The sequence below is a fragment of the Pseudochaenichthys georgianus genome, chromosome 21, assembly GCF_902827115.2.
Source record: "Pseudochaenichthys georgianus chromosome 21, fPseGeo1.2, whole genome shotgun sequence".
NCBI lineage: Eukaryota > Metazoa > Chordata > Actinopteri > Perciformes > Channichthyidae > Pseudochaenichthys > Pseudochaenichthys georgianus.
In genome coordinates, this window is record NC_047523.1 from 39427950 (window position 1) to 39447134 (window position 19185).

Sequence of the window (19185 nt, forward strand, 5' to 3'; positions counted from 1 at the left end):
GGCCTCCATCCGCGACGACACACGGGAGCTCGGAGCCGTCTCTTGGCCCCTCCTCATGGGAGACAGTGGCTGACGGATGCCTCGGCCACCTCCTCCAACTCATCGAGCAGGAGGGTGGGATTGACGTTAACGAACCTGCCCTGGCGAGTCTGTCATCGGTCTGTGAGTCCGTCTACGCACAGGATGGCATCCTGCTCTATCGGGACCATGTCGTGATCCCCCCACCCCTCCGTGGGAGAGTCCTTCGGCATCTCCATGCCGCTCACCAGGGGACCTCAGCGATGGGGCAGCATGTCCGGGGACATTCAGGCCACCAGGGACGGCTGTGCAGACTGCAACCGCAATGCTCCGTCACAGGCGGCTACACCCCCCCCGGCGGTCCTCACCCCCGTCCATGCCATTCGAGGCGGTGTTTGCTGACTTCTTCGACTATGGGGGCCGCCACTACCTAGTTGATTGGGACCGGCTCTCGGGCTGGGTAGATGTCTTGAGCTCTACGGCGGGTACTGCCCTGGCGGGCTCAGCTGGCCTGGTCCAACACCTCCGTTCGTTCTTCGCCACCTTCGGCGTACCGGAGGAGCTCTCGAGCGACGGTGGTCCGGAATTCAAGGTGAGCCACACTGAGGACTTCCTCCGCTTATGGCACGTCAAACACAGTGTGTCTTCCGTTCGCTTTCCGCAGTCGAATGGGAGGGCGAAAGTTGCGGTTAAGACTGCTAAGCGCCTCCTGATGTCCAACACCGGCCCGTCGGGCAGCCTTGATCCGGACCGCTTCCTTCGTGCTATGGTGCAGTTGCGAAACACGCCTGACCCCGACTGCAACCTCTCACCAGCGCAGATCATCTTCGGCCACCCCCTTCGTGGCTCTCTCTCCTTCGTGGCTCGCTCTCCTTCGTGGCTCGCTCTCCTTCGTGAACCGCCTCGAGGAGTTCTCGAACCCGCATATCCGCCTGCTATGGCGCGAGGCATGGACGGCGAAGGAGGACGCCCTTCGGACCCGTATGTCCCGTACCACCGAGTCTCTGGGGACTCACTCAAGACCGCTCCGCCCATTGGCACTCGACAAAAGGGTATTCCTCCAGAACCAGCAAGGCCCGTGCCCCCATGAATGGGACTGGTCAGGGATCGTGGTTGTAGTCGCCGGGCCACGACCAGTATCAGGTCAGAGTTGGCGGTTCGGGACGTCTAACATTGCGCAACCGGCGGTTCCTCAGTGCCTACACGCCGCCCACACCCTGCGCCCGTGAGCAGTCCGCTGCGCCGTCGCCGCCGCCCGCTGCCCTGGGCCATCAGCCCCCACCTATCCACCCGGGCTGGGCGACGCCCCAGGGGATTACTCAGTGGCCGGCTGTTGGACCCCGCAACTCGGCTATGGGCGCTTCCCCACCGGCGCCTGCTGGTGAGGCGTCCTCTGTCCTCACCGTTCCTACGGGTGCCTTCCTGGGCGCACCGCTCCCGGTGCCGCAGTCGCCGCTGCCCCAGCCTACTCGGCCGGGCCGCGTGAGGAAGCAGCCTGCACGTTACGAGCCCGGCAGCTGGATACGGGATTTAGACCATTAATCTATTCCGGCCCATAGCTTTCCGGTCTGGGGGGGATGAAGAGTTTATCGCCGGCTATGCCGTGCTCTGACCCGGTAGTGCCGAGCGGCCATTTTAGTTCAAACATTGTTCATTCACTCTGCCTCGAGTTGAGACGTTCATCCACTCATTCATGTAAGATTGTTTCCACTATTGTTTGGTGTGTCTATACTCTGTGTCGTTGTATATATTTGTATTGGTCATGACATGCATGGATGTAGGATGGATTGTCAGCTTATCTTGCTGCATTGCTCTGTTTCAGGGTGTCGTCATCCTTGTCATTAATCTACCGAAACTGACATTGAGGAGTGTGTTTCTTCACATCGTAAGAAAAACTTCCGGAGAAAACCCACAGTTTAGAGGGGAAAAATGGGAGAAACCTCGGGGAGAGCAAATGAGGAAGGATCCCTCTCCCAGGACGGACAGACGTGCAATAGATGCCGTGTGTAAATCGAAGAGATAATACATTTTACAGCATAGGAATTCCAAATGTAAGGAAATGCATGTGTCTGTAATAAGAAGATACATCTACGAAGATGTCAACTACATTATTTATGGCGCAACAACACAAAGATATTTCGCTCTGTGCAAACCTTTGACTAATGTCAACAACATGAAACAAGAATATGAACCTGGCTTTATCCAATGTTCACACAAGAGTTCTACATCCTGACACATCCTTCATCTACACTGTCTCAACTGAAAGAGGACCAGAAACACATTACAAATATAATAAAATGTGGAGACTGTGGGATATTTATCTCCCATTCTTTTACTTTTCGGGCATTTTACAGACATGTCGTTGATGTCACTGTTTACCAAACTACAACTTTTTCTGAAAAATGCTTTAAATGATGCAATATATGTTAAATACATGGTTTATACATGTAATTACTGGGGTTCCATTTCTTCTGATTATCTAATTTGGGCTTGCACATTTGCTGCATGCAAACCTCTTTTGGATTTGGAAAGGTTGGCATGTATGCTGTACTGTGACGGTAACTCAGCGGAGTGTTTACTATTTCTTCACTTCTCTTTGGGGGAATGCCCTAAACAATTATTAACTGGACTGAAAGACTTCACTCTGTTTTGTCTCTGTGATTTCATTGCTGACACCATGTGTGGGAGATATCTTGGATTTGTTCTCCTGGTTTGGATTCCACAAGTGCTGAATGGTAAGAAAATGTGATTCTGCCACTTCGATGCACCCCTAATTCTTTGTCCTTTGATATGTACCTTTGTCTGATGTTTTATTTCAGCACCAAGTGCAGTTCAGTCCTGTGCTGCTCCCATTCTGACTGGAGGTTATTTCGTCCTTGAACACTCAGTTTACCGTAATGAAACAACGCTCGCTTACGCCTGTGATAACGGACGTAAACCAGCAGTGGAGGGCTGGTGGGCGACAAGCATATGTCAAAATGACAAATGGTCTCCTACACCACAATGCATAGGTAAGAGTTTGGTTAATATCTTGAGTTTTAGTCAAAGTGGTCCTGAAATTATTCGTCTGCTGGAAAGGAATACATGTATTAATTGAACTCTTATACATACAAGAAGAAGTAGGTGGATGGATTCAATGAAATACAGAATATATAATCAGAATAAAATGTTTTTATGTTGCTGCGTAGTTAGATGCGAGATTTTCCAAGGGGCCGGTGTCTAACTTTAAAAAATAACTAATAATAATATGCTCACAAAGGAGTGACCACATGTTTTGTATCATACAAGGAGGACATATTACGCACATTTTCAGGTTCATATTTGTATTCTGTGCCTCTACTGTGACCAGGGGCGCTACCGCCGCCGCCAGGGATTGTGGGCCCCATGAAAAGATATCACATTGGTTACTTAAACATATTTTTCTGCACTGTAACTTTTATCCATGTATTTCTTCTTTTAATGTTTATTTTATTATCTTTTCTTTTCATTTTCTTAATCTCTTTCATTTTTTGTAAACCACTTTGAATTGCCTTGTGTTGAAAGGTGCTATATAAATAAACTTGCCTTGCCTTGCCTTAATGTTTTAAAATTGTTTGGGCCCCTGTCAGATCCTGCTATTGTTTAACCTCTGAGTAATTACATTCTATACATTTTAGAATTGACAGGAATTATACAGATTATAATTAATTTCAATACATTTAAAAAATATGAGTATTTAAATAAGATAAGATGGACTTTTATTAATCCCTCGTGGGGAAATTGTTTCTCTGCATTTGACCCATCCTAGTGTTAGGAGCACTGGGCTGCCATTTTGAACGGCGCCCGGGGAGAAGTGTAGGGAACGGTGCCTTGCTCAGGGACACCTCGGTAATACTTGGTCTTGCTGGGACTTGAACTGGTGACCTTCCAGTTGCCAAGCCAAGTCCCTATCGACTTCGCCACCACCACCCTTTAATAAAATCAAATAGATTTAAATGCTTAAAAATAAACTCTACCATGATTCATTTCTGTGAGTGCACGGGCCCTTAGAATCGTCCTAACTTTTCACCCCCTTACGGCGCCCCTGACTGTGACATGTCTCCATGCTTTAATGCGGAACCAATCGGGCTCTGGGGGCACAACTGGGGCTAAAAAGAAGAACCGGTTCAGAACCAGAAGAGCACTAGCACGGAGCTAGAACTGGAACTGGTTTGGTTGGAAAGGGGTATTAGTGATGTGTCGCCCCTTAGCCTATCATGTACAATGTGTTGGAGTGCTATCCAATAGAAGGGCAAATGTTACATAGTGATGTCTATATGTTACTGAAGTAATCAAAGAAGTCAAATGGAGGTGTTTCAGGAGGGTGGGGTGTCATTAGTGAGTGGGAGAGAAACTCCCCCTATTTTTATATAGTCTTAAAGTTACAACCGGCCCTTTGAGTGCAACCATAATGCGAATGTGGCCCGCGATGACATTTAGTTTGATGCCCCTGGCCTAGTGGTTAAATCACGTTATTGCATTTTTTTTGTTGAATATGTTATATTTGATGAAAAATATATAAAGAGTACATACTTTCATAGGGGGAAAGTAGAAGGTCAATGATAGAAATATACAATATAAAAAGTCAAGAAGATACTGTAAGTGATCTCTACAATAGAACAGTTTAGTGCCGGATGTACAAAGATATTAATATGAGGATGTGCAAAACAGAAAAACGAATTAACCTTTATTTAAGCATTAAAGAATACTTTAGGTTAAGGTCTTCTTTTGAATAAGAAAAAAGCTTTGGGGGTATCTATCTACAGATACATATTAAGCCTGACAAAGTACTTAACGTCTAATATATTGCTTTCCTGCAATGTTAACTATGTTGAAGCACTTATTTTAACTGATATTATACACATTAATTATACTCTTATGTATGTAGATAGAATAAGAAATGTGCAGAATATGACAGTTTAATTGTGGAGGTACACACATATATGGAGTGTGGACTGCTACTTGGAGAGGTCCCAGTTCACCTCCTGCCCTGCCGTGGTGCCCTTGAGCAAGGCACCCGACATCCCCCTTCCCCCCTCACTCCCATTGCTCCCTGGGCGCTGTACAATAGCTGCCCACTGCTCCTAGTACTAGACTCCTGGTACTAGGATGGGTTAAATGCAGAGGCCACATTTCACTGTGTGTGCTGTGTGCTCTGCATGTGTGACCATTCAAGAGGGTTTCATCCCTCCCTATTCTTCTTAAATATTGATAGGTGTCTTGTAATGCACTGTTGAGGAACCTGCGACCCAAGTTTTTAATTCATGGCATAACTACACCGTATTGATATGTCAATAAACCTTTGAAAATCTTGAAAGGGATGTGCAAAATAGCAATTATATACAGTTTTTATTAACTATTAGTAGAGAATAACGAGTAATGAATATACTTTATAGAGATCTGCAGATACATGTTTAGTCTTCTCAAGCACCAACTATCAAATATCTCTCCTGATTGTTGGCACTTGACAATCACCTTACCTGAATTTGACTCAGGTGTAACTAAAGTCTGATTTAAGGATTGTTAATATTTCACATCATGAATCAGAATCTCTAAAGTAACTAAAATAAATGTAGTGGAGTAAAAATACCAGGTTAACCTCTGAATTAGTGGAGTAGAATTACAAAGTAACAATACATTTCATGTTTTACATGCTGCTGTGTATTACTTCGGATCAATAAAGTATATCTTATCTTATTTTAAGATGATCGATGGCTACTGCCATATTTTCTAAATTTGCCTCCGAACCTTGACAAGTGCATGTTTCAAGGCTTATCAATTAACCACAGGAGGGGTCACAGACATAAGACCAGCTGTTAAATAAAGCTCTTCTGACCTGAGCTGTCATGTGGGTATATTAACGCTGCCCATTATAGACACAAGCAATTTTCACCCATTTATTAAATTTATGTTTTAAATTTGATAACACCAATGTGTTTCCTATCCCCTAAACCTCCAGGGATGTACACAGTTTAATACTGGCAACTTCTAATTATGGGAAATACGAAAACGTCTTTTAAAACTACAATTCTAAGTAGAGACGTGCCAGATAGAGAACATGTTGCCAAACACAATAGCCAGCATGTGTAGTTCCGTTGGAGTCTGCACTGCCACTCCAACATCCAATCACAGAGCTTGAAGACTAATCACGGGAGTTGTCAAGCAAAGCGGATGTTGTAGTCCCAAACGATAGCTGAGGATTATGGTTAGTGTAGTGTCTTCGGCCATCCGAAACTCCGAAAAAACTATTTGTTTCTCCGAATTGAAGGTTAAAAACACAAAAGCATTGTACACAATTTAAACCAATCAATGTTGTGTAATTAACAAGGATAAACTGATGTTTTTAGTTGATGAGTACTGCAGATTACTATGAAAACTTTGAGACCGGAAATACTGTGTTCACCCCAAGCTGTTGCCTGGAAACCCAATTATGTTGATAGATAAGGCTGATAATGACTTTATTTTGAAATGCAGTTCCTGACGGACGGCAAAAAAGCCCGAGATTATAGAATTAAACAAATAAATAAAAACAAGGATAATTGTGTATTGTTGAGGAAATAACAGTGTGTTATTTAGAAAAGAATAACAAATTAGAAGGAAACAAATATTTAAAAAATACATATTTCAGTATCCTGAGCCCCATTTATTCTCCTCACGGACGGCAAAAAAAGTTCTACATTATAGAATTGAATATAAAAACAATAATCGTGGTTTTATATTGAGTAAGAACATGTTTTTATGAACCACACAGCTTCCGGTCTTCCAAGACCCGACCGGAAAAAAAGACGTGGTGCAGGAACGAAACACACTACCAATAGAAATACATTGCTTTTAAAATTGCTCTATGTGACATGAAAAAAAGGGGGAAATCGCGGTCAACACGAATCAATAGATTACATTTCGTGACTATAACACGAAATGCCGTGAGACTAGGTTGTGTGAAATGGGCAAAATTGAGCTGTTCGCAAGTTTAAACCAGAGATCAGGGGTCCAAATTATTTTTGCTTTTCTAATCAGGAACTACCATATATATTAGAAAAGAACAAAACTAATATTTGAACATTTTCACTTAATGTTTGTTCGTTTTTTCATCAGATGAAAAAGCCTGTGTGCCACTGACAATCCCAAATGGAAACTACGATGCAAGCACAGATGGTTGGTATGAGGATACAGACAAAATCAGGGTAAGATGTGACAAAGGATATGAACACAAACACCATGACGCCACAGCGCAGTGTATAAACGGAACATGGTCCTCTGTGCCAATCTGTGAAAGTAAGTCTGTCTACGTTTTTTTTAAATCAGTTACCAGAATCAAATCAGTGTCTAAATCTTAAATCCACTTTACACAATAACCTCATTTTCAGGGAGTAACGAATCATGTGGTGATCCCCCTAAAATACCCCATGCAGTCATCATTGGTAAGGGATACCAGGAGATGTCTGCTGAAAACTCAGAACTGCAGTATAAGTGTGAAGATGGATATGCTGCAGAGGTAGTAAACACCGAAACAATCTTTTGCATGTCAGGACAATGGACTGAAGGCCCAACGTGCAGTAAGTGAAAGCAGTGCAATATGCTGTCATTAAAGGAGACAGGGTGGAGTACTGATACATTCACTTTTAGCTTTAAATTGACATTGCATCAAATCAAGTTTTATTTATATAGCATTTATAAACGATTTTTGGTCGAGCCAAAGTGCTGTACATATAATAAAAATAGCCTACAGTAGAGACACTTTACAGCAAATACAACAGCACAGATTGTTCAGAATATCAGTATGAGAAAAACGACACCCTCTATCCTTAGACCAGTGCTTCTCAAAGTGTGGTCCGCGGACCACTGGTGGTCCGTGAGCGCCCCCTAGTGGTCCGTGAGTATATTGGTAACATTTCACATTTGAAATACATAAATAAATAAAAGTTTTCTGCACTCTCGCGGAAATATCTCCACAATGGAGTGAGCTTAAGTTTCCTTCATCACACAAGTTTCCAATTGTTTGTACCATTTGCAGGCGATTTGTAATATGTTCTAGAAAAACGATGTGTTTTTGGATATTTTTGGAGTTAGGTGGTCCGCGAGTGTTTTTGTATTGGTTATGAAAACGTTTGAGAAACACTTAAAAAACCTTTTACCTGGTAACATGATTTAAAGGGGACTTATCATGCACATTCTCAATTGTGTTTTGGGATTTTACTAGCCCATGATTAAGAACTTTAATGTTCAAAAAACACATTCTTGTTCTTAGAAATTCTCTGAAAATGCTCATTTTAAGCACCTGTCTTTTTAAATCAAATCAAATCAAGTTTTATTTATATAGCACATTTATAAACGATTTTTGGTGCAGCCAAAGTGCTGTACATATAATAAAAATAGCCTACAGTAGAGACACTTTACAGCAAATACAACAGCACAGATTGTTCAAAATATCAGTATGAGAAAAACGACACCCTCTGTCCTTAGACCCTCTGTCCTTAGACCCTCACATCGTACAAGGAAACACTTCCAGAGAAACCCCACAGTTTAAAGGGAACATGGGAGAAACCTCAGGGAGAGCAGCAGAGGAGGGATCCCTCTCCCAGGACGGACAGACGTGCAATAGATGCCGTGTGTAAATGGAAGAGATAATACATTTGACAGCATGTAGACCGAATGTTAGGAAATGCATGTGTCTGTAATGAAAAGATGAATCCACGAGGATGTCAGCTACAGTCCTGAGGAAGCCATCAGGGAAGCAGCATGACGAGACCCAAGGCAGGACCGCAGAGACAGGTTCAGCCACGACCCGAAGTCCACGACTTAATCCAGAACTCAGGGTAGAGGATCCAGATGGATGGGTGCAGTTATGAAGTATTGTTGTAAGCAAGTAACATCGCAAGGGCGCCCTCAACAAAAACAATGGGAATTTTTCCATTGGATTTAGGAATATTGCAGAAAATAAGATGATGACGTTTTTGTTGCTAACGGTGAAAAAAAAACTACATCTAGAACTGCTATGAGGTGTGATTTGTGCCAAAGACCGGACAACTAAGCTAACTGAGCGGAGAACTAATGTGTCAACATGTGCCAACGCCTCCATCAATTTTGATTGGGTTGACGTAGAATACTGGCGACATCACGACGATGTTAGACGTCACGGCGACGTATCATAGGTGCGCTCAAAGTACGCGTTCACGTGGCGGCGGCGTAGCTTAGAAAGTGATATCTTATGCTTTGCGCGTGAATAACGTACGTGTGGATCTCGCCTCCGTCTCGCCTCCGTCAGCATTATATAGCATTATCCTAGTATTATATTGGTAGAATGATTCCGCTCCTACAGTCGTTTTGTCCGGTGGGGATTCATAAGAGTTGGGTCTAGCACAGGGGTGTCAAACTCAATTTCATCGCAGGCCACATTAGAATTATGGTTGCACTCAAACCGCCGGTGTTAACTTTAAGACTATATACATAATAAATATAAAATAATGTATTGTTTTACACAATTTCCTCTGCATTGGATTATTATCGGATAGGGTAATAACTTCATAATTAACTACGTCTGAAAGCAGAAGTCTAGGGGAAATAATTGTAAGTCTCTTCATTGCGCATGTCACAAAATGAGATGCATTGTGGGACATGTCTGTGGTTTGAACTTATTTAACTTTTGTCTAGTTTCTGAACAGATATGAGGAGCTGTGAGCTTGAGTGCTAACAGTTAACGGCTGATGTTTTGGTTATGGTTCGCATTGAAGATGACGTCACGGCTCCGCCTACACTGCGTTACTATAGTTACTGCCCCAGCTACTAAACTATAATGGAAACGCATCATAAAGTGAGCCAGGCCTACCCAGACTTAACTATACCGTACTAAGCCGAGCGAGGCCCTGCAATGGAAATGCGCCATTAGTTGTATCTCAATTTCCATACATCTGTCCTTACATTTGAGTGCATAGGTGCAATGCAATGTATGATTATATGATATAATTGCATCGTTTCGGATGGAGATGTTTTGGACCTGTCGGCAACTGTAGTAAGGTCCAAATAAAAAATTATTTATGGGCAACGTTAGCGGCACGGTGACATTATAATAAACTTGTTCACTAGCAGGTACCACGCCACAACAATGTGATGTTTGTAAGTTTATTGAGGTAACATGTAAATTATGTGAGGGGGTGAAGGGATGGTCTGGGAGGACGAGCTGTGGTCCGTGCAGTGGGAGACTCAGAGTAGGGGTTCCGTCTCCGGCATGATCTGCGTGGGCTGATTACGGGCCCCCAAAAGAGTCGGATTAAATGGAACTGAGTTGAGCGTGTGCCCGTCTGAGATCGCTGAGGTTGTTGCGGATGTAAGTGTGGTAAGCTAGGGATGACCAGCGGCCCAGGACCTGGATGGTTTGGTCGGAAATGCCTAGTCTCGCTGCTGTGGACGCTGCACCGATGCGGAAGGAATGGCTCGAATAGTGTTCAGAGCGTATCAACGAAATAAGACGTTGTGGAAGTGTTTCTGGAACCAGAAACGTGTGGCCATTTTCCCTGTTTCGGTGAGAAAGAGTGGATGTGGCATTGCATTTGCAGCGTACCTTGCGCTGAGGTATTTGGTTAGTGGCTCATATGGGCTGAGATACGAGTTCAGGCGGAAGATGTGGATGGGGAAAGAAATTCCGAGCTGATCTGTTTTACTCCTTCTGAGCGTGAATATGAGGGAGTCGTTTGTGTACAGGGATATGTCGGATAGGCTGGGGTGGTGGTGAGGGTTGTAGGCAGATGAAGTGGGTGCGAATTCGGAGCATCGCAGGAAGCCGAAGAATACTAGCAGGAACATGCATTCTAGGGTAAGGTCGACCATTGGTGATAAGTATCCTGAGCGTAGGGAACGGATGCAGAGGCTGAGAAGGTCGGAAGTGAGTGGCAGTCGTTTGGCTGTGAGGGAGGGTTCCTGCTTACGTAAGCCTTTGATGAGCATTGTGACGTGGCTATGGGACGTGGAAGGACATGGTTGGCCACTGGCTATTTTAATGACAAAGTAAATTCTGGCCAAGTATGTCTGAATAGTGGATGTCCGGCACTTACGGATGGAGTGAGCGTGAGTGATAAAATTGCAGACGGATATAACATCCAGAGTGGGGAATGGTAGCTGGTATTCTCCGTGATATGCCTTAAAGCAATTCCAGCAGCTGACAAGGTGCTTGGGGCGAGGCTGTTGAGGATGGCTTCCCGTGAAGCGTCTGAGAGTAGTTCCAGTTGTGGGTTTAGTTGAATGTGGTGGCTGAAAACGGTGGGACTGGTATGGGATGGAGATCCGCCTCTGGGGCCAAGTTTCTGAATTTCTGAAATTGGAAACGAGACAGAGAGTCAGCGATGCCGTTCTCATGACCTGGGATGTGTGCTGCTTTGAGGGTGTCCTGGTGTTGGGCAGAGATTAAGGTGAGTCTGCGGAGGAACTGCATGATGGCTAGGGAGCGAGATCGGCCTTTGTTAAGGATCTCTACGACTGTGCTGTTATCGGTGTGGATGAGTATGGCTTTCCTAGACCATTCGTGCCCCCAGAGAATGGCGGCTATGATGATGGGATATAGTTCGTGAAGTGCGGATGAAGGAGAAAGCGTCTGTGAATTGAGAGCTGTGAACTCCGGGGGCCAGGTGGATGAGAACCATCTCCCTGCGTAGTAGCCGCCGAAGCCTATGGAGGGGGCTGCGTCAGTGAAGAGTTGGATATCCTCGGGTTTGGTAATGAAATCGTCATAAAAGAAAGAGATGCCGTTCCACGAGGACAGGAAGTCCTGCCAAAGGTGCATTTCCATTTTGAATGCGTCGTCGAGAACTAGTCGATCGTGGATGGAGGGGACTGACACCGCTCTGTTCAGCAGGTTGGACAAGAAGGGTTTTGCTTGAGGTATTATGCGGATGGCGTAATTTAGGTGGCCGAGGAGGGCTAGCAGCTGTCGCTTCGTGCATCTGTCTGCCTGTAAGTAATTTGACAGGAGGAGAGTGATGCGCTGTACTTTCTCTGAGGGCAGAGAAGCCTGGAAAGACATCGAGTCCAGGGTGATGCCTTGAAACTCGATGGAGGTTTTAGGCCCTGAGGTTTTCTCTTCAGACAGAGGGATGCCAAGGTCTGAAAATGTTTGTATGAGTGTGCTCAGCCCGTGGCGGGGGGGGGGGGTGAGGATGGTGGAGTGACGATGAGAAAGTCGTCAAGGAGATGGAGCACGTAGGGGAGTCTGTGGTTATTTGTCAAGATCCAGCACAGAGCTTCTGAAAGGGAATCAAAGATTTTGGGACTGCTTCTGCAGCCGAATGTGAGGCGTACTGAGAAGTAATAGGCTCCCATCCAGTACACTCCGAAGAAACGCCAGAAATCTGGGTGAATAGGCAAGATCTTGAATGCACTGGTGATGTGTTGGGGAAGGGATGGGGTAGGGTTGGGGGGAGGGGGAGGGGGAAAGGATAGACCAGTTGGGAAAGAAGGTACTGGGTAAGAGTCGGATAACGGGTTAGCGTGTAGCATGGCCCCTTGGGTTACTGGGTGAGGCGCTGTTGCTACGGGGTTAGCCGCTGAAGGAGGAAGGTAAGCAGGAGCTAGGTTGCTGTGGGCCGCTGAAGGTAGAGAAAAAGAAGGGATGGGGGGATGAAGGGATGTATGTGCAAGTGGATGCCATTTTCTCTCAGGAAACGTTGGAGTTGAGTGACTGTCCACCTCGGGCTCCGTAGTTCGGGCTCCGTAGTTCGGGCTCCGTTTCGGAGCGCGGCTCCGTCCGAGAGGCGTGTCGAGTGCGCCGCTGCGAGTGGCTGGGGGCTGCGAATGAGGCAGGCTGCCGTTGGTGGGGAGATTGGAGCTGGCTGTGCCTGTTGTGGCCCCGGTTGTTTGCCCTCGCTGGCAGAGTAGACGAAGCCTGGGACCTGTCTGGAGTTGGAGGTATCTCGTTGGGGGAGCTTGAGTGGGAGCGGTGGCGGCTGGTGTGTGGGACACCGATTTCCGAGCGCACGCGGCTCCGTTCGGATGCTTGGCTTAGATCCGACTGCTGACCCGAGGATGGCGGATAGCCGATGTCGAAGAGATCTTCATCTGACTCCGGTGAGATGATCAGCAGTTCGGGATTCATGGTGAGTCAAATGTTCTCGTGGTAGCGTTTTAGTTTGTTTGAACCGTGACGACGCGCGGCGTGAATCACGGTCTGCCTGTCGATCCTTGAGAGGATGCAGACAAGCATTGGCCGGAAGTTTTGCCGGATATAAATAGGGGTGGCCGTGGTTTGAGGCAGAGTTGTAGGCGTGGCCATGCTCCTGAAACTATGTTAACAATTTAACCTCATTTATATTCTTTGCACGCTAAAATGAAGTGGCGGGCCGAATTTGGCCCCCGGGCCTTGAGTTTGACACCCCTGGTCTAGCAGGTCTGTGTATCATACTAGAACACAGGGTTAACAGTGAGCTTTGATCGCACAGTGATGACATTTATACCAACATAATCTGTGGACTCTCAGCTTTCATATGATATCTTGTTTGTGCAGATAACATGAAGTATACAAGATCGCTATTGTGAGTTATGTGCAAAGTGTCTATCTATCTATCTATAACTATCTATCTATCTATAACTATCTCTCTCTCTCTCTCTCTCTCTCTCTCTCTCTATATATATATATATATATATATATATAAGGAACCGCAGTAAACATCAGGCGTTGCTATAGCAACACGTCATGTTTACAAGTGAGATCAATATCGCGAAAATTACTGCATTTTCTATAAGGTAAATATTACCCGCTGGCACTGATGGGTTTAAATGGCAATTTCTTTGGCATTTTTTTCAATCCGACTTCATATCGACCATTTTTAACAACAGAGGGTGCTATATAACACACTTTCAGGAAAAGTCACAGACTGGGAGACTTGAATATTTTGTTGAAAAAAAGTTACATACAATCAAGAAAAAGCTGCTGGTAAAAAGTACCCGTTGGCGGTTCTAGTGTTAAAACAGAAGCCATAGGGTGATTATATTAAGGGGAAATATGGGTCTATTTCAAGCATGTTATGTAAATAAGTTATTGCTGGGCAATTGGCCCCCCGGGCTTGTTTGGACACCCCTGGTCTATGTGTACTACAGATTAACTTGTTGCAGTTGCTGTATGTGGTCTGTGTCTTTGGAATTTTAATGTGAATTCGTCTTTTTTATTGCATAAAACGCAAGGTGTTCTCTCTCGCCCTCTCTCTCTCTTTGCTTGATATACTGACACATAACACACCCATACACTACACCATAGACTGACACTACACACATTACTGATTAAACTGATATCAAAATGTAGTTTCTCTCTTTAAATAAATATACTGTAATTGGAAATAATCAAGTGTGGTGTCCTTGTTTTGTCCGTCCTTGAGCCAGGGCTCCTTATTTGTGTATGTTATTCTTGGTTTTAGAATTAATTCAGTAATGGTGTGTGTGTAACACAGAAATAATAAATCATAGTGTTTCTCAAATGAAGGGGGAAAATAACGAAATAAAGTAATGTATCAAGACGAGTTATTACTTTCTTCTTTTACTTGGCATTCTTCACAAATACACAGACATTGCAGCACATCGTTTCAGGTCTTTGTACAGCCTTTCTCAGCAGTATATGAAAACTTGGTGATGCAGTGGCGTTTTCTCCTGGAGACCAAGGGAAGACAGGCTTCTCCTGGTTTTTCAGCCTTTGTTATCATTTTGATAATTACAAATATATATTCTTGTCTGTGGTTGTTTCGGCGTTCAGGGCATACAAGAGGTGTAACATTATTTTAATACCAAAACTATATTGAAATAGAGTCTCGCTTGAACAGCAGCTACGTAGCTGTAACATTACTGGGTTGTTTGGTGATAACTACCAAAGTAAAGTAACTTCAGACGCAGACGTCACGTGGCTTCTCAGACGAGAGGGGTGGCGTGGCGACGAGAGTGTCACTTTACTTCTCTCGCGGCATTGTTCACGGCATGGTAGGCACGATCGACACGATTGGCTGCTCAGTTAGTTCAGTCTTTGGCACAAATCACACCTCATAAACTACAAGCTACAGGGGTTCCCAAACTTTGCCATGCCAAGGATCCCCATATAGCATTATCGTCTGGTGGGGACCCCCCTGTTGCAATTATTTTTTTTTTTAAATGAGTACATTATGATGGAGAATATGACAAATTAATCATACAGCTTAAAGGTGGGGTAGGTGATTTTGGAGAAACCAGCTCGAGTGCGCTAGAATTTGAAAATACACAACCGGAAACAATCTGCCACTTCCTCACAGAGCCCCTCCTCCAACACACACGAACGCACACATGACCAATGAGGGCACGAGATAAGTCTGTGCACGAGATGGAAGGCTGACAGGCAGGTAGGCCCAGCGCCATATAGATAGAAGAGTTACGACAACGGAAGTCCAAAAACGGTTATCGTCACGTGGTTCATGTAGACGAGGATCGTTCCCCGGAAGTTCATGGCGGGCAATGTGAATGCATTGATAACAGGAGATAGAACTACGATTTTTGGTAATTATTAGTGAATAAAGGTTTTGATTTGCAATATTTATACAACAAATCGATATGTGTATGTATTTACATCAATATGTTTTAAAAAATAAAATATGCTAATATTAAGTGATAATATTAGTGTGAACAACTAGTTTACATGTTAGGCTAACAGTGGTTAAAGAGCCTGTTGCTGTTTATTTATAGCTGTGAATTCTTTCAAACTTGTATGGTAGTCACGAGCAAAAAATCCTTGATTATGCGATCAAACATGCGGATGGGATGTCTTATTTATTCTCTCTCACACACAACCTGCCACTAACGTTAAACCCCTTTACTATTCAATTAAACACATTCAATGTTTATTTATTGTAAAAGCAATTGGGCTATTTTAATCACACTCTCTCTCTCACACACACACACACACACACACACACACACACACACACACACACACACACACACACACACACACACACACACACACACACACACACACACACACACACACACACACACACACACACACACACACACACACACACACACACACACTTCTCCGCCTCATTCTGTTTTCATTTACTCGTTCGTTATCTGACCAGCTTCAATCTTGTAGGCTACTGCTTTGCCCGGTCTTTAGCAGAAATGTTCGTCGGTAAATGAGATGGATTAGATTTTTTCATCTTGGTGTTTTCTCTCTCGTGTGAGTTCCACACGTTCACTCTATGGTGTTGTTTACCTTCTGTGATGCGCGAGCTGATGACGTCGCGTCATCATCATCACTTCACGTCAAGACGAGTTAACTTTTTTTTCCTCAACTTTGTGTGGAAAAATGCGGGGATTATGCGGCCTTTTAAAGATCTGCGCCATTTTGCTGATTATGCGGTAAATTCTGCGATCGCAGAATCGCGTTTTTCTGGAGGGTCTACCTTGTATTTTCACTCTCACTTAAGTCCCTCTCCCTTTGCCATCAATCCAAAATCAGCTGAGCTGCAACATTATACAGACAGGTAATAATCAACAGAATCACAAGGACACAATCTGGCTCTGCTAAAAACACTCACTCTTACACGCACCAAAGTTATATTTATCTAATATTTAACTCCCTCCACCCCCGCATACAATCCCGTTTAGAAGCCCCTCTTCTCTAATTCAACATGTTGGACGAAATGACATTAAGAGAACGGAATTTACAATTAAAAGGCTGTTCAACGTGTGTTGCTAACTTGCTTCGGTATCCTAGCTTAATCTGTTATCTGTAAACGTTCCCTAAATCTACTAATTTAGGGATAATCCACTGACATCTTTAATACACATGTTCATTTGAATCAGATGTACTGATAATAGCCGCAATATAAATCTTTAAACTTCTTCTTACCTTTAAAAGTCCGTCACGAACGGTCTATTATGCTGAAACTCGACAGCTCTGCTAGCCTTGGTGCTAACTTCCGGGGAACGATTGAGAGGCTCCACGATCCGCCATTGCTGTAAAAAAGTGGTCCATTGGAGTGAACGGAGATGACGTAACTCTCAGTCTATATGGCGCTGGGTAGGTCATCCAGTTATTTTAGCCGGGCCGGCTCAGATGATTGGTTGTGCTTTTTACAGCGCCACGGCTTCCACAGATGACGTTTTTTTATGTATTTTTTGTCAAAGCACTTCAGATATTCATTGCTATCGGGATGTTAAGAGCATTCCATGGAATATAACAACAAGTGTATCTCGAGCCGGTTTCTCAAACTTACCTACCCCACCTTTAATACATTTTCTTAATATATATTTGTATTAATAATTAATAATCAGTTATTCTTCTAAACATTTTTTTTATTTATCTTCTGTTTGTCATTCATTACATTCATTGTGTCTTCTGTTATAAACATTCTTAACACAATATTAAACAGTAAACATATTTTTAAAGCATTTTTAAAGTGATTTCTGTCTTCATAATATTATATAATTTTGAACAGTACTATGAACAATTAACCTATATTTTTAACATTTTTGAAAGCTACTTATGCCTTAATAGTATTATATATAATATTCAACAGTAATATTAACAATAAACATATTTATATTCATATATATAAACATCAATATTTGCTACATCCGTGCTCTCATCCAGCTGCAGAGCGAAATATCCACTAGCTCTCACTTGCTCCAAAAGCTGAGCAGATACTCAGTTTCACTCTCAGTCGCGGCAGCTCGATTCTGATTGGCTTGAAGGGCGGTCGTGTGATTTAAAAAATATATATATATGAATAAGTAAAAAATATTAAAAGGTTGGCATCAAAGGACATATAGATTGATAGATATGCAGTTATTAATAAAATTTTTTTTTAAAAAAATGTAACTTTAAAAATAAGAAAATGCCCCTTTCCCTCAAACTTTGCGTGACCCCCCTGGCGCCCCCTGGTGGCCCCCCGGGGGGTCGGGGGCCCCCACTTTGAAAAACACTGAGCTACATCACTGTTGCATAGCTGCGTGTCACAACCGCTAAGCTAAAGGCGGCTAATGTCCGGCTGGATGGCGTTCAGTAGTCGCATTTAGCCTCTTGTTATCAACCACCATTTTTATGACACATAAAAGCTTTGTATATTCACTGCCAGTGGGGTAATATCAGATGCATTTTTTGTCAAAGGACAAAACGAGAAAATCGAACCCATCAAGTGGAAAAATGCTAACTAATTCCATGTTTTAGGACTCATTCCCTCCATACTTGATGAGTATCTGTGAATGTGTGTAGTGAAAAATGTAAATCAGCACTGTTCACATTTTTGTCAACTTGCTGATAGTTCTTTATTTTCACTGTTAGCACATTTATCTATTTCTTATTGAACTACCACAATAAAAATACTCTGCTAAGAATTGTTGAAATTAATGTTCATGTTGCTCTGTGTCAGCTGACTGTGTAAATAGGCCACTTTTTTCTAACAAATCCACCATATTCAATGTATGAGGTGATAATATGCCAGTGCTGTTCTGCTGCCCTCAAGTAGTAAAAAAGACCAAGAACTATTAAAACATGTTTAATTTCAACAACAGATATATAATCCAAAACTGCATTTTGGTGAGAGACCAGGGAACTTTTGTTCAAAGAAAACCACCATATTTTGTGATTCATAAAAGTGAACATATTGTATGTATTTTTTTCTTCTTCTTCCACTGCAGGTAGGGAACACACTACTGAGAGGAAACCTGTCTCCGACGGTAGGCTTGGATTTGAATGAGAAATGTAATAGGACTGTTATATCCAACACAGTCTCACTCCCTAATAGTCCAATAGCGACGTTTGGTCAGGGTCCTTTGGCGTGCAGTTGTGACGCTCCGAGGCTCCTTCAGCTTCATAAACGGACGCAAAGAGCTTTCAACTGATTGCAATGTATTCCCATCGGCGGTGGTATTTGACGCTCAGGGAAGCACCGCATCGGTCCATGTCGGCGGCAGTTAAAGGCAATGTGAGCGTCCATTCCCATTGGATAACGGAGGATTTTACACCCGGAAGTAAGTATTCTCCTTACTGTCGATTGATTTTACAGTGATATCTGCACTACTCATCCACTCAAACACACCAGATTATCCTTGTTGATTACACAACATTGATTGGTTTAAATTGTGTTCAATGCTTTTGTATTTTCCCCCTTCGATTCGGAGAAACAAATATTTGTTCAGAGTTTA

The 19185-nt window shown here is 43.5% G+C and overlaps 1 protein-coding gene across 1 annotated transcript in view; it reads left to right on the top strand.

Moving 5' to 3' along the window:
* Nucleotides 1-2643: 2643 nt before the first annotated feature.
* The window catches only part of LOC117466410 (complement factor H-related protein 1-like), a 30974-nt gene continuing 14432 nt past the window's right edge, over nucleotides 2644-19185 (top strand). The window contains exons 1-5 of the mRNA XM_034109617.2: nucleotides 2644-2753; nucleotides 2838-3029; nucleotides 7132-7311; nucleotides 7404-7592; nucleotides 18679-18717. Coding sequence (XP_033965508.1) covers nucleotides 2696-2753; nucleotides 2838-3029; nucleotides 7132-7311; nucleotides 7404-7592; nucleotides 18679-18717 — 658 coding nt within the window. The 5' untranslated portion in view covers nucleotides 2644-2695. The remainder of the gene's footprint in view (nucleotides 2754-2837; nucleotides 3030-7131; nucleotides 7312-7403; nucleotides 7593-18678; nucleotides 18718-19185) is intronic.